Genomic DNA, 23,190 nt, shown 5'->3' with positions numbered 1-23,190 from the left:
TACAACTGGCGATCGGACTTCCTCCAAAGGTCGGTGGAAAACCCTTTTTTGTTTAAAATTTAGTGCAGGTAGGAATTCCCGTTAGAAATACGTTTTTTGTAACGTTTAGGCATTGGTGAGCGTGACGTCACTGTTTTGCGAACGTGACGTGGTGACGTGACGTAACGCAAGGGGCGGTGGGGATTAAGCAATTGGTTCACTCTGTCTGTGACAGATGTAACTCCATGACAGAGCAAATATGTAATTATAACTTAATTTTATATGTTGAGCACCATAGAACATGAAGTTTAACACGAACCTGCAGTTTATCAGTACTTTGGCTCTGAATTTGGCAAATTGCATGGAATCTCGTCCCGAACGTGCATTCGCACTCGCTTCAGTCTGACTGGCAGTGAAGCAAAGTTGAAAATTATTCCAAGCATGAAACTTACTGTTTTTAGGGGAATGAGATTCATAAAGGACACAATCAACAGGCACGAGAAGCTAATTTAACGTGATTAATAAGGTGGTGTAAAAGAGGGTGCATCAATGGCGGTACACTTCCTATTCATGCTTTGTTTGTTTTCAAAATCCTTTAAAACTTTTATTTTATTTCAGTTTAATCATATATTTGAACACTGTAGAAGAACACAAATTGGCTTGTTTACACTTCCAAAGCCCCTCGGCTTTAGCGGTACTAGGGCAAAATGTAATGCCGTCTCGACCAATCATATTTGCCGCATGCTCTGAGACATTCAGACAAAATGGCGGTGCTCAACGATACAACAGCTAACTTTGCCCAACATATCTGTTTGCTTCGACTTTAGTGCATCTTTTTCTCGAAAGTCGTTCCAAAATCATCAGTTTCTCCAACAAGAGTAGGCAGAAAGTTCAGCTCTCAACTGTTCAGTTTGACCCATCGTATTCGTATGGATGCATTTGCGCCTGTTATTCAAATCTCCAAGTTCCCACCCCATCCTTTGCGCCCGTCTTTTATGTCACCATTTAGCGTTCGCTCGGACTTGCAGCACTATTCTAGACAGCAAACACCATAATGGGGGTTGTGCCTTAACAGGAGCTGCAGGTGGGAGTCCACAAAGTGATCGCTCCACCCACCAGATCAGTCTGTGCCCAACGGTGAGTGAGTTGGGAAGGGGTGTGGCATGTCAACAGTGACGCACAGACCAGAGCGTATAAGGGTAGGGCTACCACGGGAAAGGGAGGAAATGGCCAGAGAGCCCAGCGGAGAAAGCCATGCCAACAGACTGCTAGTGCTCTGCGGCAAGCCGTGCCCCTACTAAGCCGGCTACGCCTTTCCTCCTCCACCCGGGCGTCGCACCGCGCAGGACCAGAGAGACGATCTACCTGCCACAGTAGCCCGTTTCTAGATCACGGCTCACCAACTTCTCAACCAGTCCTGTTGGGTTTGCCACAGAACTCTCTTATCTCATCATTACCTGCTTTGTCTATCTATCATGGTGTGTTTGAGGGCCCATGAAGGCATAGTAATTTAAGGATCTTCCGTTTTGTGGGTGAGTATATTGGTAGTAGGTTAAGTGATTTGTGTTTTACCTTTTATTAGCCCGTCCGCTGCACAGCAGGAGTCGGGGTTTTGTAACAACTTCTGTGTGTGTGTGTCTGTCTGTCTGTCTGTCCGGGCCGTAACTTTTTTACCATTTGAGCTATTGTCATCGCATTTTCACCAAAGCTTTAATATGATAATACAGAAAAGGCAAATGAATAATTTTGTCAAAAGGTCAAAGGTCAGCATCACATAAAATCATCAATTTTCATCCAATTGACATGAAATTTGAAGAATTTGCATATTAGGTCACTGAATTGGTTCAGCAATTAAAAGCTACAAGCTTATTGTTTTTTTTTAATATCAAAAAGGTCAACGGTCAAGGTTGCGTAAAATCGCAAATTTTCACCCGATTGACCTGAAATTTTAAGAATTTGCATATTGGGTCACTGAATTGGTTCACCAATCAAAAGCTAGAAGCTGATTAGTTCTTTAGATCTAAAGGTCAAAGCTGTGTAAAATCACCAATTTTCACCCAAATTGACCTGAAATTTTAAGAATTTGCATATCGGGTCACTGAATTGGTTCACATATCAAAAGGTAGGTGTCAATTGGGTTTTTTTAAGATCAAAAGGTCAATGTTGGATAAAAATCATCAATTTTCAACCAATTGACCTGAAATTTTAAGAATTTTCATATTGGGTCACAGAATTGGTTCACCAATCAAAAGCTAGAAGCTGATTATGTTGTCATTGCTACCTTTCGTTTCCTCCCTGTGCCATTCTCTCATTGAACCTGACTCTCTCCAGTGAACTCTTATCCTCATCATTGGTGATTAAGGGAAAGCCTGTTGATGGATACATTGGCTGCGGTGAATCAACACTGTACACCTGGATCGCATTGCACATCAGGCTTTCTCAGCTTCATTTGCTTACTACATGCGACACCTCATCGGCGTAAGACTGGGTCGAGTCGGACTTCCAATCTGCACACGTGATTCGGTGGGAAAGACCCTGGAGTGATCAAACTCGCTGGACTCAACAGGATCACCCATGGGAGTCCAGAGGGAGGGGGTGTGGGAGGCCAGAGGGAGGGGGTGTGGGAGTCCAGAGGGAGGGGGTGTGGGAGTCCAGAGGGAGGGGGTGTGGGAGTCCAGAGGGAGGGGGTGTGGGAGTCCAGAGGGATAGGATGTGGCAGTCCAAATGGATGGGGTGTGAGAGTCCAGAGGGAGGGGGTGTGGGAGTCCAGAGGGAGGGGGTGTGGGAGTCCAGAGGGAGGGGGGGTGTGGGAGTCCAGAGGGAGGGGGGTGTGGGAGTCCAGAGGGAAGGGGTGTGGGAGTCCAGAGGGATAGGGTGTGGCAGTCCAGGAGGTGGGGGTGTGGCAGTCCAGAGGGAGGGGGGTGTGGGAGTCCAGAGGGAAGGGGTGTGGGAGTCCAAAGGGATGGGGTGTAGGAGTCCAGCGGGAAGGGGTGTGGGAGTCCAGAGGGATGGGGTGTGGCAGTCCAGGGGAGGGGGTGTGGGAGTCGAAAGGGATGGGATGTGGGAGTCCAGAGGGAAGGGGTGTGAGAGTCCAGAGGGAGGGGGGGTGTGGGAGTCCAGAGGGAGGGGTGAGGTGAAAGGAAGCAGGGGAAAGGGTGTGATGAGGGAGGAGAAAGGGTGGGATGAGGGAGGGGAATGGGTGGGGAAGGATCTGAACACTAGATAGGATCACCCATCCACACGCAACCAACCTATAAATCGTGTCAATACCTCCAATACATCTCGATACCTACCTAATTTCAATTTAAACCTGTCTACTCTTTCTGCTGCCACTACCATTCTCCGGAGACTATTTCATGCATTAACTACTCTCACCAATATCGGACGAATTTTGAATCACAAGAGTATTGGCTAATTTTTTTCAACAACACATTATTTTTCAACAAGAAAACAAAAGTTTTCAACAACACATTCTTTCTGGCTAAAACAGATGAATGACAACAACAATGTTCCTGCGACACTATGGTCACAACCTGCGACACAAAATATCTATTTTTTCACCTCCTCTGTCCACTCACCCCCCTCATCGTTGCTGTTGAAGGTATCATGAATTAATCTCTGAGGGTCATCGCCACCTGGTTCAATATCAATTACGAGTATGAAGGACAGCTGAGTCTGGCTTCAGGCAACTAGTACTGTTTTGTTTGGTTGTTGTGCTTTCATTTGAATTGATGACGTGTTGGTGTGGATACTTTGTGTTGGTGTAAAAACACTAGAAGGGCACTCGGTAGAGCGCATACCACCGCCAGGCTCACCAGTTTGATTTGTATCCCACTGATAGGCTGGATCTCGATTCGGACCTGAACCAAAATCTAATCATGTTGTGCTTGTCACCTAACCAACTCGTCCACAAATTTTTTAAATATCATGTTATATAATCGCTTTTCGCCCAATCACTCAATGATGAAGAATCACGTAAAAGTTAAATAATTCTCTTTTCCGAATCCATATTCAGATCTTCACCAAAATCGAATCGATCTTGTCACACACCCAACATGTCCACCAAGTTTCGTCCAAATCCGTCCATAACTTTTTGAGATATCATGCTATAGCCTGATCTTGGTTATAGCCTGATCTTCCAATGATGAAGAATCACTTCAAAGATTAAACAATTCATACATCCGAATCCATATTCAGATCTTCACCAAAATCGAATCGAATTGTCCTTGTCAGACACCCAACCTGTCCACCAAGTTTCGTCCAAATCCGTCAATAATGTTATGAGATATCCTGCTATATATCATTTTTGGCCCTATCCCCCAATGGTGAAGAATCACTTTTAAAATTCTAGTAGCCGGATCCGGATCTTCACCAAAATCTAATCATTTCGTCCTTGTCACATACCCAACCTCTCCGCCATACCCAACCTTTTTGAGATATCTTGTTCACACAGACAGACAAACAAAGACAGACAGACAGACAGACAGATAGGGGTGAAAACATAACCTCCATCCACCTTTTGTGGCGCAGGTAAAAATACAAAATGAAAATTAATGATTTTATGCAGCCTTGAACTTTGAGATTTAGATCTAAAAAAATTATCAGCTTCTACCTTTTGATTGGTGAACCAATTCTGTGAACCAATATGTAAATTCTTAAAATTTCAGGTCAATCGGGTGAAAATTGATGATTTTATGTGATGCTGACCTTTAACCTTTTTGACAAAATTATTAATTTATCTTCTCCATATTATCATAATAAACCTTGTTGCAAATTTCATGACAAAACTCAAATGGTAAATTGAAATTTCAGGTCAATTGGATGAAAATTGATGATTTTATGTGATGCTGACCTTTAACATTTTTGACAAAATTATTGATTTGTCTTCTCTATTATCATAACTAGGGCATGCCCGTACGTGGGTGCCCGTTCCTTGCCAAAAAAAAAAAAAAACGCTACCCGTACGCTCTACCCCGCCCGTACGCCCGTAAACAAAAAAAACAACGCTCTTCGCTTCCGCCCTTCGCTCTGACTGAATTGGGAGAAATAATGCGCATAAGAAATCGAGAAATTATTATTTTCTCCGGAAGAAATCGAATTACGAACCGTAATGGCGCAGGCTCTCGGGCTCGCAACAACGCGTTCTGTGATTGGCTGCCGGAAGTGAAGTCTTCACTGTCGCAAATGTGAAGCGATGAATACGATGAATCGCAAATTAGTTTTTATTAGTTTTAAAACATAGTTTAACGGCAACATAGTTTGCCGACGGGAAATAAATGAATACGCTCTCAAATGTGCCATCCGAGGCAGAGTCTGTTCGCCACGTTCGGCACACGTGATAGCTCGCTGCTCTCTGATTGGTTGAATCGTTTTTTGGACATAGCTCGGTAACTACTTCTGCGATTAATTTAAAACCTTGAAAAGGCACATCCTCGGGTCCCCAGCAATATACCTGGCAAGTTTCAAGTATATCGGACCGGTAGTTGTCGAGAAACAGCGGTCACAGACAAACATACAAACATACAAACAAACATACACACAGAGATTACTGGAATTATAGATAGATAAAGCTTTGGTCCAAAATTGATGACAAAACTCAAATGGTAAAAACGTTACGGCGTGAATAGACCCAAAGAAGTGATTACAAAACCCAGTCTTCTGTTATGCAGGGGACGGGCTAACTATATTAAAAAAACATAAGGGCAATATCCCTGGTGCTCACCTGGTGGAATAAACAGCATACTGCACTGACTAAAGGTATTTCAAACCAATTTCAATGGTTGCTATAAGACATTGCATGTATCAGTAGATCATACTAAAATAATCATAAGACTTTAAACAAACAAACAAAAAAAATACCTATTTTGGGGGGCAACCCCCCCTCCTCCCACCCCGTGTACCTCCTCAGACCCCAATTTTTCCAATGCCTTGAACAAACATTGGTACATCATAGGTGATGAAGGTTGTGGTGAAGTTTCATCAAAATTGTGTGGGTACGTTTTGAGTAAAAATATATATTTTGTTTTTGGGGGGCAATCTTTATCCTCTCTATCTCTTTTTGGAAAAAAAGGTTTATTTGTGGGTAGGTTTATTTGGAAAATCCTCTCTATCTCTATGCTGATGACCACTCTCTGCCGCTCCATACCTCATCCCTCAGATCGGCAGTCTGCAGCCTCCTCACTTTCTGCAGACCTGAACAAAATCACAGACTGGTCGAACAACTGGAACATGTCTTTCAATCCTGACAAATCTCACACTCTTACCATGTCTCTCCGAAAAGACCGACTGGACAACCCTCCCATCCACTTTCTCAACAATCCTCTCCAAGAAGGTCTGTCAATCAATCTCTTGGGTCTCACAATCTGCCATGATCTTTCCTGGGAAAAACACATTTCCAAGCTGGCCTCCAAAGCCAGTTGCCGACTGGGCATTCTCCGTCGTGCGGAGTCCTTCCTTGGCACACCTGAGCTCCTCACCACATACAAGGCTTTCATCCGCAGCTCAATGGAATAGTGCTCTCCCCTCTGGGCTGGTGCTTCTGCTTCACACCTCGCTCGGCTTCACGCTGTTGAAACCAAAGCTTTCAGAATCATTGGAATCTCCACGATGAAGCCGATTGTGAGGGTCTTTCACTCACTCACCGCAGGCAGGTTGGTGGTCTTTCTGTCTTCTACCGACTCCTCTCTGGCCTAGCCCCCCCAGCCCTGTCTGTGCTCTGTCCCCCAAGTACTCCTACAGGTCGCACAAGATCTGCCAGCAACCCTCTTCTGGTGAAACTGCGAAAATCAAGACTCTCTACTCACCTTCGCTCCTTCATTCTCCCTCCTCTGGAACAAACTCCCTCACTCTCTTCAATCCCACTCATCCCTCCAGGTCTTTAAAACAGCTGTTCACCACCATCTCTTATCTACCCCCATTCAAAACCTTGAACTTTTCTACCCCGGTTAATTCACCCCAGATCCACTTTTCTGAAATACCGACTTCTTTCCTGGAAGTCCTAGCAGTGTCAGTGTTTTTTTACCTCTCTCACACACCCCCCTTCCTTCGCCTCCTCCCCCCAAGAAGTTTCTCCCATCACCACACAGGATCTCTGGAGCTCAGCCAGAGTGACCATCGGGTTATTGGTCACGTCTCTTACCAAGGCCCTTCTCCCCCGATTGCTCAGTTTGGCCGGGCGGCCAGCTCTAGGAAGAGTCATGGTTGTTCCAAACTTCTTCCATTTCATAATTATGGAGGCCAGTGCTCTTGGGAACCTTCAATGCAGCAGAATTTTTTTGGAGGCTTCCGCAGATCTGTGCCTCGACCCAATCCTGTCTCTGACCTCTGCAGGCAGTTCCTTCGACCTGATGGCTTGGTTTTTGCTCTGATATGCATTGTCAGCTGTGAGACCTTATATAGACAGGTGTGTGCCTTTCCAAATCATGTCCAATCAATTGAATTTACCACAGGTAGACTCCAATCAAGGTGTAGAAACATCTCAAAGATGATCAAGAGAAATAGGAGGCACCTGAGCTAAATTTCAAGTGTCATAGCAAAGGGTATGAATACTTATGTCATTGCGATATTTCAGTTTTTTCTTTTTAATAAATTTGCAAAACTTTCTAAAATCCTGTTTTCTCTTTGTCATTATGGGGTATTGAGTGCAGATTGATGAGGGGAAAAATGAATTTAAACGATTTCAGCATAAGGCTGCAGCATAACAAAATGTGGAAAAAGTGAAGGGGTCTGAATACTTTCTGATTGCACTGTATATTCATGGCAATAAAATAAAAAATTCATTCCAAATGTCTTTCATCGTGCACACACACTCGTGTTATTCTTTGAATGGTGATTGTAATTAAGCATAACAGTTCAAAGAATGACCTGCAATATTCAGTTCAAAGCTTCCATCAAATGTGAGCGATAAATTAGCAAATATATAATTACAAACTTTAAACACAAGCTTCTGAGTTTGTCTCATGAATAAGTTTAAATATTCGTTTATAATTGCAAGTTTAATGAAAAAGTCCAACAGCAAGGACAAGTATAGGCGGACAGCAGTGAACAAGGACAGGAGAATTGCAGTGCGGAATAATCAAGAGCAATTTTAACAAATCATTGCGTAATATCGGATTTGGTAAAGAGGAAAAAGATTCGTTCGCACGCATTCGGCTTCAGAATGTCGTTCTGTGTTGGCACATCGCTGCTGCAAAGCAACGTGTTCCTTCTTGAGAGCAGCCCGTCGCAAACGTTGCGTTTCTGCATTTCGCTGCTGCAACACGACTCGTACTTCTTCGTTGAGAGCAGCCCGGCGCAAGCGTTGCGTTTCTGCATTTCGCTGCTGCAACACGACTCGTACTTCTTCGTTGAGAGCAGCCCGGCGCAAGCGTTGCGTTTCTGCATTTCGCTGCTGCAACACGACTCGTACTTCTTCGTTGAGAGCAGCCCGGCGCAAGCGTTGTGTTTCTGCACGTCGCTGCTGAAATGCAACGCGTTCTTCGTTGCCGAGAGTAGCCCGGCGCAGACGCTCGGCTTCAGCATGTCGTTTCTTCCATGCGAGGCGGTCTTCTTTGCTGAGGGCAGCACGGCGGAGGCGCTCATTTGCAGCGTGACGTGCTCTCTGCTCTATACGTTGCTCAAGTGTGAGTCGAGAACGTCTTTGCCTTTTTGCAGCAGCATGTCTTTCGCGAAAAGCTTCGTTATCCACTCCTCGCTGGATTCTACGTCGTTCTCGCTGCTGTGCGGCACGTAAAGCTCGGCGTCTTGCTGCATCAACTTGTTCCACTGAAGAGTCCATGCTAATATGTCAATACATTTTCTTTAGTGCTGCATCATCACCTCTTAACCCTCTAATCTAATACATGGAAAATTTTACCAATGCATGAAATGGGTCCTCTGAGACCCGTGTCAAGTGCTTCCAAATTTAACCAAAACAACTAGAATGGCCACTCGGTGGCATGCATACCACCGCCAAGATGCAAATAATATTATTAACTTTTTCAACCCTGAGCACCTTGGACTTTCATTTCCCCAACATTGGGCTCCATGTAGAAAAATCACTGAAAAGTTGAAATTTGTTTTATTTCAGTTTTCTGCCTGTAATAATGTTTTTTTCTGGCCCTGTAATCACAAATAATTGATATTTTGAATCATAGACTGTCTTACTTTGTTATTTTTTTAGTTTATCGCCAATACTATACTTTTTGGTGCCAGTCAAACCAGCAGTTGTTGCCCGGCTTTCCGATACACAAAAATTCTCTGCAAAAAAGCTCCCTCGCACTTCCTGAGCAATTAGCAGCAATGCAGACCAAAGATTAGGTGTAATATAACAGAGCTGCTAATTGCTCAGGAAGTGTGAGGGAGCTTTTTGTAAACAAGAGAAAATTAGCCTTAAACCATGTATATAATGAGCTCCATTACGACCATTGAAATAAATAAATAAACAAGAAGACGCCATGCGGAGCACGATACTTGCAGTATCCGCCACCCCCAAAAGTTTTCCATTGATACAGCAAATTTTCCATTTCATGAAGATTAAAATTTACGATCTTGATCAAAGCTCAGGTCAACAGGATGAAGAGTGACGATTTTGCAAATGAAAAATGATTTTAGAAATTTGACCTTGAGTTGACCTTTGACCTTTTGACCTAAAAATAGTTGGTTTCCCCATTCAGTGAGGTAATACGCAAATGCTGTTCTATTTTCAAGTCAATCGGATGAACATTGATGTGTTTTCAGATGAAAATTGATTTTGGAAGTTTGACCTAGAGTTGACCTTTTGACCTCAAAAATAGTTGGTTTCCCAATTCAGTGAGGCAATACACAAATGCTGTTCAATTTTCAAGTCAATCGGTTGAAAATTCACAGCTTTTCAGATGAAAATTGATGATTTTGAAAATTTGACCTTGAGTTGTCCTTTGACCTCAAAAATAGTTCATTTCCCAATTTAGTGGCAATATACAAATGCTATTAAATTTTCAAGCCAATCGGATTTAAAATGGCGATTTTAGAAATTTGACCACCAGATGACCTTTGACCTCAAAATCAATAGGCTTCTCAATTGGGACGACCTATACAGCTTGGTGAAGTTTCGTGACGATCGGTTTAGAATTGTGACCTGTAGGCCGGTGACAGACAGACAAACAGACAGACAGACAGAACCACAAATGCAACCGACCAATATACTTGAAAAATCTTCGATTTTGCAAGTCATAAGCATGTGGTGGCTGGTAGACCAGCCACCAGGGTTCGAAGAGTGAAACAAACAATGTGTATCATCCATTATATTATAGTGGCTCTGTGCCTTGTTCTAGAAAGTGTTATATCATAATATCATAGTATAATGATAGTGTATGTATTAATAGAGGAATGAGGAATATGTAAAAAAAAATCAGTTCGAAAATCCTTTCCCACAGGGAATTTAAAACAAAAATGTGATGCTCAGTCCCCTCGGAGACCCATTCCATGCGTTTGAGGGTTAAAACAAAAAAATATATGAATATGATATTTTTTGGAAAGAAAGTGTCTTGCTGCAGCATACAGAAAAAAAATATTACTTGAATGAAATATCAAATATAATGTATTTCTAATTTTTCATTTGCAGCTTGCAGGCAATTTCTTACCTACGTGATTTGATATGAAAGGAAGCGTGCTTGATTTGTGTGTACGTGAATGTTAATTTTGCTGTAAATTTAATTTTTTTTTAATGACTGATATTGCTTATCACAAAACATTGAAAAATAAACATTTCTTTTTTTTTCAGATGAAAACAAATGACTTGCTTGCACGCTCCATTGTCTTCAATGCAAATTGTCGTTCATTGATGATGAGAAGCAACCCGTCTGTATTTTCACACAACTCGGCCTTGACAACTCGGCCGAAAAGCGAAATTACGTACAAAAACCTATTATTCAAATTTCTCATCCATTTATTTGGGCGGTGTATTGGCAACAAAACGTTGTCATGATTTATTACACAAATTAATAATCCTTTTATTTGGGTGGTGTATTGGCAACAGACCACTGCCTCGATCTCTTCCGAAAATATGAAATAACCCGGGTTACGTACATGAAGCAAAAACATGAGGGTGTCGGGGCATATTGGGCGCCTCGTTAGCCAGACCTCACCCCGTGTGATTTCTTATTGTGGGGCTCAGGGGCAAGGTTTACGCAACTCAACCAGCGAGCATTCAAGACCTGAAAGAGCGGATTCAAGCATCTTTTGGAGAAATTAGTCGGAATGTGCCAGAAAATGGTGACTGAGTATCGCAAAAATGATGACGTTGCTTGAAAATTATGGAAATCACGTCAAAATTTACAACTAATTTTGTACACTTCTGAATTCAAAGTAATGTTTACCACAAAAAAAAAGAAATATGTACCTATATCATGTAAATATTTTTGTTTGATTTCGTTTCTTAACAACATAATTACAGGGGTTCAAAACTGGGAATAGATCAATGGCCCACCCTGTATAATACATCGTGGTTATATATCTCTGATAGATTGCAATTGCATTGGTCTCCTGAAGCTTATACGCCTGAAGCCTTAGGCCTATCACCTTCATAAGGGTCATGACGCTTATCAGCTCCAATACTTGATGATCCTTTTAATGGTCGTCTTAGTTGTTTTACACTAACGGAAAAGTTATAGGGCATGGTGATTGTGAATTTGAGACTTCTGAAAACGTCTTTAGGCTTACCATAGCACCAAAATGGCGGACATGTGATTTTCTTGCTTACAATTGTGGGTGGAGTCAGGCCAGCTGTCCAGCCAATGGGTTTTGACTAAAAGGCGTCAGACACACGCAGCCACGCACGCAGGCAGCTTCATTACATTTTTAGGTTATAGTGATTATGTTTCTTGTTCATTTGAAGATGTTAGATTGTACTGGATACAGCATGCAATTGGATAATGCGAGGAATTTTGGAACCAATACTAAAAGCAGGTATCCCCTCATGCACTCTTCATAAAAAGGCCATATCCAAAATATTTGGATTCAAGAGAGCAAACAGGAAGTATCTCGTACCTTCTTTAACATCCATGAGCTTCAAAGATGCAGGTGCAATTTCCACTGTTCTCACCATTCCTGAAGAAATGTTTTTTAATAATTGTGATTACAGACAACTTTAAGATCAGGCACATTTTTATAGAGGTGTCGAGACAGCATTAGAGCAGAATACCAGGTAGGAAAGGATCACTTAAAGTAGACTGAATGGGTTGCAGGCAAAAGGGGTACATGGTCTCTGAGGATGTAACAAAGCACAGAAGTACATAAGGGAGAGACTATGAGGTGGTGGTGGACAACTGGCACTTTAAGGCCTGGAAGGAAAAGCATGAGATAGCAGTATCTGGAAGATTATTGTGCAGGTGAGAGATACAGTGAGCGTTTCTGTTTGAACATGTGCTACTTGGGAGGGGTTGAAGGAAGAGGCAACAAGGTGAGAGGAGCAAGACTCAGAGGGAGAAAGTCCGCAAACCTGTCTACAGTGGGAAAATAAGCAAATAGTAAGACAGACTCTTGTCAGAAACTAAGGGAAGTGAGGTTTTTATACTCCGGGGCCTCAAAGTGGTAAGACAGGGAGCACCAGCTGCTGCTATTCGATGAGCCAAAACACCCAACTTACACAGTGTCATTTATGTATTTAAAAAAGGCGAATTGCACAAAATGTCCTTTAATCTCTAACATCACCACCACCTCATCTCCATTTCTTTTATTTCCTTGTAGTCCCGAACTAGTGCCCAATCCCAACTTTAAATGTTGCATACACCGGCAGTGTGGCTATGGGACAAGCGTGATCGGAGAATGATTCTCTTTCAGGTGGAGGGGACAGTTATACTAGGGCTGGTATAATTGATTGTAGTCCAGATGAACTGTTTCTAGGTTGTAACAAGTGATTACTTGTGTTGTGCAAAGGTTGCATTCGTGAGTGCTTTAAGTGTGTTGATTTTGCAAGTTGGTGTTGAGGATTTCTTTTTGAGAGTATGGAGGGTACGGTGTCAAAAGCTTTATTCATGTCTATTGCTGTGAGAACAGTTCTAAGTGGGGGTTGTTTTTTGTTTAAGTCGTATACAATGTATTGTGTCAATGTAGAAAGATGAGTGGTTGTTGAGTGTAGTGTACAACAGCCATGTTGTGGTCGGGCAAGAAGAATAAAAGGGGAGATTTTGCTTGGTGTACATAACAGAGAAATGGGCTGATTACCTCCGCCACCAAAGGTGGATGGAGGTTATGTTTTCACCCCTGTCTGTTTGTCTGTCTGTCCGTTTGTGAACAAAATCTCAAAAAGTTGTGGATGGATTCGGACGAAATTTGGCAGAGACGTAGCATATGCGACAAGGACGAAATGATTAGATTTTGGTGAAGATCCTGATTCGGCTACGAGAATTTTAAAAGTGATTCTTCACCATTGGGAGATTGGGCCAAAAACGATACGTAGCAGGATATCTCAAAAAGTTGTGGATGGGTTTGGACGAAAGTTGGTGGACCGGTTGGGTGTCTGATAAAAACGTTTCGATTCGATTTTGGTGAAGATCTGAATATGGATTCGGATATGAGAATTTTTTAATTTTTTAAGTGATTCTTCACCATTGGGAGATTGGGCCAAAAACGATACATAGCGGGATATCTCAAAAAGTTATGGATGGATTTGGACGAAACTTGTTGGACCGGTTGGGTGTGTGACAAGGAAGAATCGATTTAATTTTGGTGAGGATGCGGATCCGTTTCCAGCTAGTATTGTGGCGGACAGGAAAGCCCACTGGCGTGGTGACATCATTCCGCGCACCAAATGGGCGGCGGCCATGCCCGAGGGGTAGGCGTGGCCTCAGGATATACACTGGGCGCGCAGCGCAGCCCGGAGCGCGCCAGTGCTACAGTGACCTCTTGTCAATAAAGACACTTTTGTTTAACCGCGTTGTCCGCTTCCTCCTTGGTAGCAAGTCGCGCGCGTAGCACCGCGCCTCATTGGTGACTCCGACGTTTTGGTCAGCCGTCAATGACCACCCGAACCCGCCACAGCCATGGCAACCAACGCGGTAGCGATAAAGCTCCCCGAGTTCTAGGAAGCTCAGACGGAGATCTGGTTCCTGCAGGCCGAAGCCCAGTTCAGGCTTCGACGCATCACGGCGGACGAGACACGCTACTGCCACATGGTCGCCTCCCTCGGGGCCGGCGCGGCCGCCCGCGTCGTGTCAGTCCTGAGGAACCCACCGGCCCACGACAGGTACGGGGCGATCAAGCGTCTCCTCCTCGCCACATTCGGCCTCACCGTGGACGCACGGGCCGATCGCCTCTTGGACCTCCCCGAGCTCGGTGACACGCGACCGTCGGTCCGAATGGACCATATGCTGTCGCTCATGGACGACGAAACCCCGAACGCTCTATTCCGGGTGTTATTTCGACGCCAGCTGCCGGCATGAGTCCGCCTCGCGTTGGCCGGTTCCGCGACAACGGAACCCCGTGCGTTTGCGGCCGAGGCAGACAAGTACTACGCGGCTTTGGACACGCGGGTGAGTTTCGGTATGGCCGTAGCGGCTCCCGAGCCCGAACCTCCTGCGGGTGCCCACCCCTGCTTCGAGGGGCGCCTCGTGGCGGCCGCCACGCCCCTCCCACCACCACCGCGGAAACCGCGGCCTCCGGCTTCGCCGCAAAACTGGTGCCATTTCCACGCTAGGTTCGGCCACGAGGCTCGGCAATGTCGCCCACCGTGCTCATTCGGCAGGTCGGGAAACGCCCGGGCCGGCCCTCGGTAGTGGCACTGAGCGCCGGCCGATTAAACAGCCTCCTATACATAACGGACACCTTATCCGGGGGCCGTTACCTGTGCGACACGGGAGCGCAGGTGAGTGTCGTTCCCGCCGGTACGTCCGACAAGCAGTCCGCGGGCCGGGGCCCCGCGCTGCTTGCTGCCAACGGTACGCCCATTCGCACATACGGAAAACGCTGCCTTTCTCTGCGGTTCGGAGGGCAGGTTTTCCGGTGGTCGTTCGTCACTGCCGACGTGCCTATGGCACTGCTCGGCGCGGACTTCCTCTGTGCCAATGGCCTGTTGGTCGACGTCAAGCACAGAAGGCTTGTCCAGGCTGAGACGTTCAGCTCGCTCACGTGCGCGCTGCCCGCCTCGTTGAGCAGCTCACTGAGCGGCTCATCGAGCGGCTCGCCGAGCAGCTTGCTGAGCGGTTCCGTTCCGGCCAGGTTCATCTGCACGCTTCCGGCAGCGAACGAATTCACCCGCCTCCTCGCGGGTTTCCCGGCCCTCACGAGGCCCACCTTCTCAGCGGGGACCGTCAAGCACGGGGTGGAACATCACATCCCCACCGCCGGGCCACCTGTCTACGCCCGGGCACGCCGCTTCGAGCCGACGAAGCTCGCGGTAGCTAAAGCGGAGTTTGCTACGCTGGAGCGGCTTGGCATCGTGCGGCGCTCCGAGAGCGCGTGGGCGTCGCCGCTCCACATCGTGCCCAAGCCCGGCGGGGGATGGCGACCGTGCGGGGACTACCGCCGTCTCAACGACGCCACCACCCCCGACCGCTACCCCGTCCCCCATATTCAGGACTTTTCCGCCCGCTTGGCGAATATGTCCTTCTTCTCGAAAGTGGACCTCATACGCGGTTACCACCAGGTACCCGTCAGGCCGGAGGACATCCCGAAGACGGCTGTCATCACGCCGTTCGGTCTTTTCGAATTTCTTCGGATGCCCTTCGGTTTGAAGAATGCGGCTCAGGCGTTCCAGCGCCTCATGGACAGCGTCTTGCCCGACTTGGATTTTGTGTACATATACCTGGACGACATCCTCGTCGCAAGCGCGTCCCGCGAAGAGCACCTACACCATCTCCGCACGCTATTCGAACATCTGGGCCAGCACGGCCTGATCGTGAACCCAGCCAAGTGCCGGTTCGGTGTCGCCGAAATCGACTTTTTGGGGCACTGTGTCACCAGGCACGGGGCCGTCCCCCTACCGGCCAAGGTGGAGGCGGTGAAAGGGTTTCCGCGCCCCCGCACGATCAGGGGGCTCCAGGAGTTCCTGGGCATGGTAAGCTTTAACCACCGTTTCCTGCCCCGCATCGCCCAGCTCCTGCGCCGCCTGCACGAGGCCCTCCGGGGGAAGCCGGGCAAAGGTGACGTCACCTGGACCGAGCAGATGGACGCGGCGTTCGTGGGCGCGAAGCTCGCCTTGGCTAACGCCACCATGCTCGCGCACCCGGCGCCGATGCACCGATCGCCCTCACCACCGACGCCTCAGACTATGCGGTGGGCGCGGTGCACGAGCAATGGGTGCGTGGAGCTTGGCAACCGCTGGCGTTCTTCAGCCGGCACCTTCGCTCGCCCGAATGCCGGTACAGTACCCTGCGACCGCGAGTTGCTCGGGCTCCACCTGGCGGTCAGGCACTTCCGCCATCTGCTCGAGGGCCGTGCGTTCACGGCCTTCGTCGACCACAAGCCACTGGTGTTCGCGATGGGCAAGGTCGCCGAGCCGTGGTCGGCCCGGCAGCAGTGTCACCTCTCGGCCGTGTCCGAATACACGACGGACATCCGGCACGTCGCGGGGAAGGACAACCTGGTGGCGGATTGCCTTTCCCGGCCCGTTGCCCACGCAGTCCACCTCGGCATCGACTATGCCCGGATGGCGGCGGACCAGGCCGCCGACCCCGACGTCCAGGCCTTGCGGACCGCCGTTACGGGCCTCCGCGTCACCTAGGTGCCATTCAACGGCACAGGCACGGCCCTCTGGTGCGACGTCTCCCTCGGGCGGCCTCGCCCCATCGTGCCCGCGGGCTGGCAGCGCCGGATTTTCGACTCCATCCACGGCCTGTCCCACCCGGGCACGAGGGCCTCCCAGAGGTTGATCGCCGACAAGTTTGGCTGGCATGGCCTCCGGAAGGCCGTCCGCGGCTGGGCCAGGACGTGCCTCGCGTGCCAGCGCGCGAAGGTGCACCGACACACCCAGGCCCCATTGGCCCCGTTTGCGGTGCCGGAACGTCGGTTTGACCACGTTCACATGGACCTGGTGGGACCTCTGCCCCCCTCGCGGGGTTTCACCCACGTCATGACCATGATGGACCGCACCACCCGGTGGCCGGAGGCCGTGCCTTTGGCGTCAACGACGGCGGCGGACGTCGCGCAGGCGTTCATCGCCACCTGGGTCGCCCGGTTCGGCGCCCCCTCGGACATCTCGTCCGACTGCGGCCCCCAGTTCACCTCGGAGCTCTGGGGGGCGGTCGCGCGGGGGCTCGGGGTCCAGCTGCACCGCACCACGGCCTACCACCCCAGGCTAACGGCCTGTGCGAGTGGTTCCACCGCTCGTTGAAGGCCGCGCTCCGGGCCACCCTCCGCGACGGCGGCTGGGTCGACAGGCTCCCCTGGGTCCTGCTGGGCCTCCGGACGGCGCCCAAGGAGGACCTGCGCGCATCCGCGGCGGAGTTGGTCTTTGGACAACCGCTGCGGGTGCCGGGCGAGTTCCTTCCCGACCCCACGGCACCTTGTTCCGCGGCGCAGGAGCGCTCCGTGCTGCAGGAGACCGCCCGGAGGTTCGCCCCGGTGCCGACGGCGCACCACGGGCACCCACCCACGCACGTCGCCCCGGAGCTTCGCACCGCGGAGTATGTCTTCGTCTGGCACGACGCCCACCGGACACCACTGCGGCCCCCGTACGACGGGCCTTTCCGCGTGCTGGAGACCGGGGTGAAATTCCTCACCTTGGACATCGGCGGTACTCCCGACCGCGTCTCGGTGGATCGACAAGCCGGCCCACCTCGACGTGGACCACCCACCGCCGGTGGCTTGGCCCCCGCGTCGGGGCCGCCCCCTGGCGGGCGGACCCCCAGCACCACCGGCACGCCGCCCCCCGGTCCGGCACCCATCCCGGGTACAGCCGGGGGCATCCCAGCTGGCATCCCTGCACCCCGGACGCCGCCGGTCGCCAGAGGGCGCTTCGGCCGGGTCATCCGTTTGCCCTGCAAACTGGCCCTCCAGGTGCGTGGGAATTCTGGGGGGGCGCGTGTGGCGGACATGAAAGCCCACTGGCGTGGTGACATCATTCCGCGCACCAAGTGGGCGGCGGCCACGCCCGAGGGGTAGGCGTGGCCTCAGGATATACACTGGGCGCGCAGCCCGGAGCGCGCCAGTGCTACAGTGATCTCTTGTCAATAAAGACACTTTTGTTTAACCGAGTTGTCCGCTTCCTCCTTGGTAGCAAGTCGCGCGCGTAGCACCGCGCTTCAGTATAATTTTTAAAGTGATTCTTCACCATTGAGTGATATGGCCAACCAGGCGTAAGTATGTATGCTCTCTACTAAGTGCCGTTCTAGTTATTGAGAGATTTGTTACATTTCAAAAAGTTATGGACGGATTCGGACTAAACTTGGTAGACAGGTTGGGTGTGCGACAAGGAAGAATCGATTCCATTTTGGAAAAGAACCGGATCCGAGATTTTTTAAAAGTGATCTTCACCATTGATTGTTTCGGATAAAACTGATACACAACACTGTATCTCAAAAAGTTATGGACGAATTCGGACGAAACTCGGTGGGACAGGTTGGATGTGTGTGACAAGGACGGATTAATTAAATTTTGCTGAAGATCCGGATAAGATAATTGTTTTATTTTCTAAGTGATTCTTCACTATTGAGAGATGGGACCAAAAACGATATATAGCCTGATATCTCAAAAAATTGTGGACAAGTTATGACAAAACTAGGTGGGTGAGTTGATTAGGTGATAAGAACAAGCTGATTCGATTTTGGTTGAGTTCCAGATCCGGCCTATCAGTGGGACACAAAATGTAAACTGTTCAGCCTGGCGGAGGTATGTGCTCTACTGAGTGCCCTTATAGTTTACTGTTGTATTTTTTTGTTTTTTGTTTTTGTATACAAGATCGAGGCTCGTGAAAGAGCTAACATTAATCACACAGAAAGACAAACCGACACATAATACATATAACATCGGAAGCGGTAGACAAGATGGGGCGAGAGAGGGAGGAACACAAACACAACATCTGAGAGCAGGGACATCGAGAGATCTGTGGGAGGGAGAGGGCTTTTGGGGGGGGGGGGAGGCATGGGAAGGGGGGTGGGAGAGGTATAAATCATATGGACACTGCCGGGATTTCCAGGAAAGAAGTTGGAATTTCAAACAAGGTGGATCTGGGGTGAATTAGTGGGGGTAGAAAAGATCAAGGTTTTGGATGGGGAAAGATAAGAGATGGTGGTGAACAGCTGTTTTAAAGACCTGGAGGGAGGAGTGGGATTGAAGGGAGTGGGGGAGTTTGTTCCAGAGGCGGGAGAAAAGAGGAATGAAAGAGTGAAGGTGAGCAGAGAGCCGAGATTTCGGCAGTTTAACCATAAGAGGGTTACTGGTAGATCTTGTGCGACCTGTTGGAATATTTGGGGGACAAAGCACAGAGAGAGCTGGGGGAGCAAGGCCGGAGAGGAGTCGGTAGAAGACAGAAAGACCACCTACCTGTCTGCGGTATCTCTTGAAATGAATGAAAGGAAGTCAAAATTTGTGAAAAAACAACAACATTTTTCCAAGTATTTTGTGAAATTAGGCCAGTTGGCTTTGTTAAAGTTCGTTTATGCTCTTCTCTGATCTTTCAGAATGGATTTGGGGTTGCGTTGATTAATGATTGGTGGATGATCCGATGAAATGTCGGAAACGGTGAGCCGAGACGTGGTAGTCTTGAGTATGGGAAAGCATAGAGTTATATCAGTGGATGTTGGAGCTGGTATCCTGGTGGGCACGAGTTTGTAAATGCTGTTGTTGTTATCTATCTATAATTCCAGTAATCTCTGTCTGTCTGTCTGTACGTTTGTTTGTTTGTCTGTGACCGCTGTTTCTCGACAACTACCGGTCCGATATACTTGAAACTTGCCAGGTATATTGCTGGGGACCCGAGGATGTGCCTTTTCAAGGTTTCATATTAATCGGACAATTACTTACCGAGCTATGTCCAAAAAACGATTCAACCAATCAGAGAGCAGCGAACGATCGCGTGTGCCGAACGTGGAGGACACACTCTGCCTCGGATGGCACATTTGAGAGCGTATTCATTTATTTCACGTTTGCAAACTATGTTGGCGTTAAACTATGTTTTAAAACTAATAAAACCGAATTTGCGATTCATTCGCTTTCCTGCGCGTTTGTGCACGCGATGGCGATTTCTTTACCAAACTCCGGAAGCCGTTCGCTTTGGACCAAACCATTGCATGTAAATAGAGGGGGGGGATTGTCACCGTACTCGCAAGCCGTTCGCTTTGGACCAAACCATTTCATGTAAATAGAGGGGGGGGATATAATTTTAGATATAGATATAGTACGGGCAATGCCCTAGTTGTTTGAAAATGTGATAATGACAACGGTTTGTAAATGTTGATAATTGTCCTAATTTGTATTTTAATAGAGGTGATTTTGATGGTATTGTCGTTTGGAAGCAGCTGGAGGATAGCTGAAGTTGTGTTGGAAAATGCGTTTTTGAGGATGAGCGTGACGTGCCCAGGCCGGTGGACAAGGCGGAAGCATTGGAGAAGCTGTTCAAAAAGACATGGGATAAAGAGGTATCACCATCAGACCTGAAGAAGGGCCTTGTTGTTAAATCTTGCGAAGAAAGGAGATTTAGGAGAGCGTGACAATTGGAGGGGTATATAACTTTACTATCAATTGTCTCAAAAATATTTACAAGATGCAATTTAACATGAATTTAAAATGTGGACAAGAGACTTAGACGTGAACAAGCTGGATTTAGCAAAGAACGATTTTGCAGTGACTACAGTGGCGAAAATGGAACAAAGTTAAGAATAAAAAAAAAAAACGTTTTTCCCTAATTTCATTGATTTCAAGAAATTGTTTTAACAGTGTACATATGGAGAGAGTTTGTCGAGGCTGCCTAGACTTTACGGTATAACCCTTCCCCACCCCCCCCACCCCCACCTTTTTTATAGTCATGTTCCTTAAATTAGCTTCAGGTTGGACATTGTCACGTTTCAATCCAAATTAATTGGCAAAAATGGGTTTCCATCAGGTTTCAATGCAGACGTGGATTTCTAGCATCATTTCTCATTGCACAAATTTTAGATGGAAATTCTACAATTGTGATCAAATTCCTGCGGCTAAAAAGTATTGAATAGCATTGCATGTAGATGTTATTACCCTGCGCGCGTGAAGCTAAGAGCAGTATTCGGTTCGGTTCGGTATTCGGTTGCATACATGCGTGTCTGCATTTTAAAATTCATTTTCTCGGCAACCGTTAGTCCGATTGACACAAAATTTTACCAGAGTAGCCCCTCAGACTGCAGAATTTTTTATTCATAATTATGACGTCATAGGTCACGTGGTACGGACGTCATCTTGGAAAAACTTGACACCTCTATATCTCCGAAACCGCTCAAAGGAAAAAATTGAAACAAGGCTCATTGTCGAGTACTAATAAGATATGTTAGTGATGATGTCATCAGTGCCTTCATTATGTCATAATTCGACAAGTACAACGCTTGACCTGATCAGTATGAAAAAATATTTCTCTGTAACTGTCAGTCTGATGGACACAAACTTTTGACCATAGGAGCGCTTCCTCCCGAGGAATTTTTGAATGATAATTATGATTTCATAGGTCACGTGGTGCAGGTGCCATCTTTGAAAAACCGAAAAGCGTGGCACCTCTATATCTACGAAAACTGCTCCATGGGGAAAAAAAACAAAAAACTTAGCTCATTGCAAAGAACTCTGCATGGGGACTAAGGGGTGTTAATGATGACGTCATTGGTGCCTTAATTATGACGTCATTATTCGACAGGGGCAATGCTTAGTCTGCTCATTTTTAAATTTCTTGAGTGTGATCTACACAACAATATTAGAGAATATACATTTATGATGTCATTACTCACGTGGTCTGGCAGCCATATTGGATCAAAGAAAAAAAAAACCCTTCAAAAACATAAGAGTTGGCTCACACCAAGTTGACTGCGCAGGGCAAGTATTCTATGAATACCATCTAGTTTAATTTACTTTCTTTGTCAGACAAATGATTTGGTAATAACCTTTAGTTCCTCCACGAGCCTTGACATCTGTATATAAATTTTTTTAACAACAACTACCTCCAACTCGCCAGTCCTGTGATGTCCATGAGCATGGCAAACACAACATGGCATTGCTGGCTGCCAGAAGCAATTTCCATAAGTGTTCCGTTTTAAATTGGGAAACGCTGACTTTCCTGTCGGTTAAACGTACTTTGGTAAATACAACTTGTTTATTGTTGCCTGAAATGAATTTTTACATGTCGTTTACGGGATGATGATGTATTAAACGCTTTAACACACACAGTACACTTGAATGGACGTTCATTGGTGTGTGTTCTTATGTGCCGCTGAAGGCCTGAAAACTGGTGAAAACCTTTGCTACAAACAGAGCACTGAAAAGCATGCTCTTCCTGATGAATTTTCAGGTGCCTGCGATAATTGGAAGACTGAATGAAACTCTTTCCACAAGTTACGCATTCATAAGGACGAACTCCAGTGTGGATTCTTGTGTGATCCCGAAAGGATGACAAGTGATTGAATACCTTCTCGCAAACAGTACACTTATGAAGGTGCTTACCATTGTGATCCCTCACATGAATGTTGTATTGTGAGGACCAAGCAAAGGTTTTCCCACATGAAGAACACCAGTATGGGCGCTCACCAGTATGAACCCTCATGTGATTGCGATAGCTTGATGACCAAGCAAAACCTTTGTCACATATTGAACATTTGTATGAAGGCTCACCATTATGAAGCCTCAAATGGGAGCGGTAGTATGCCGGTTGAGAAAAACATTTTGCACAGATTGAGCACCTGTACGGACGATCACCATTATGAATCATTAAATGAGTGCGGTACTTCGATGACTTAATGAACCCTTGTCCACAGACAGAACACCTGTATGGGTAATCACTTCTGTGGACACGGATGTGCCGTAGACAAGATGATGACAGAGGGAATATCTTTTCACAAACTGTGCACTTGTATGAACGCACACCATCACAGATGTCTGAAATAATACTCAAACTGCTTTTGTTGTTTGAAATATCGGAGGTCTGCATGAAATCGTGCTCTTGATCACTCCACCCTTGGTGATGCTTTTCCCTGCAGAGCTCCGTTGACGATTCTGTGAAGTGTATGAAAGAACTCTTGGGAGAGAGAATCTTACTGGACTCCTCTGGCCGCTCTGCAAAATAATAAAAACAAAAATCAAACTACAATG

General features: G+C 47.1%; 1 protein-coding gene and 1 long non-coding RNA gene across 3 annotated transcripts in view; one reads left to right on the top strand and one right to left on the bottom strand.

Moving 5' to 3' along the window:
* Positions 1 to 7: 7 nt before the first annotated feature.
* LOC137414657 (uncharacterized) lies at positions 8 to 23,188 on the top strand. The gene is made up of 3 exons (XR_010981921.2): positions 8 to 29; positions 22,394 to 22,537; positions 23,079 to 23,188. It is a non-coding gene; the product is annotated as an uncharacterized LOC137414657 (long non-coding RNA).
* Positions 7,710 to 23,190, bottom strand: part of LOC137414647 (uncharacterized) — a 47,150-nt gene continuing 31,669 nt past the window's right edge. The window contains exons 5-7 of one of the 2 annotated variants that reach the window (XM_068100164.1): positions 22,996 to 23,154; positions 11,986 to 12,045; positions 7,710 to 8,742 (exon numbers count right to left, since the gene is read on the bottom strand). In XM_068100164.1, the coding sequence (XP_067956265.1) occupies positions 8,066 to 8,742; positions 11,986 to 12,045; positions 22,996 to 23,154 (896 nt within the window). In that variant the 3' untranslated portion in view covers positions 7,710 to 8,065. Of the gene's footprint in view, positions 8,743 to 11,985; positions 12,046 to 21,237; positions 23,155 to 23,190 lie in introns of those variants that run through there. The other variant, XM_068100155.2, reaches the window with a different exon arrangement.

Source organism: Myxine glutinosa, chromosome 1 (assembly GCF_964187855.1).
Source record: "Myxine glutinosa chromosome 1, kmMyxGlut1.1, whole genome shotgun sequence".
NCBI lineage: Eukaryota > Metazoa > Chordata > Myxini > Myxiniformes > Myxinidae > Myxine > Myxine glutinosa.
Note: the sequence above shows the minus strand (reverse complement) of the source record. Positions and strands in the feature narration are given on the sequence as shown.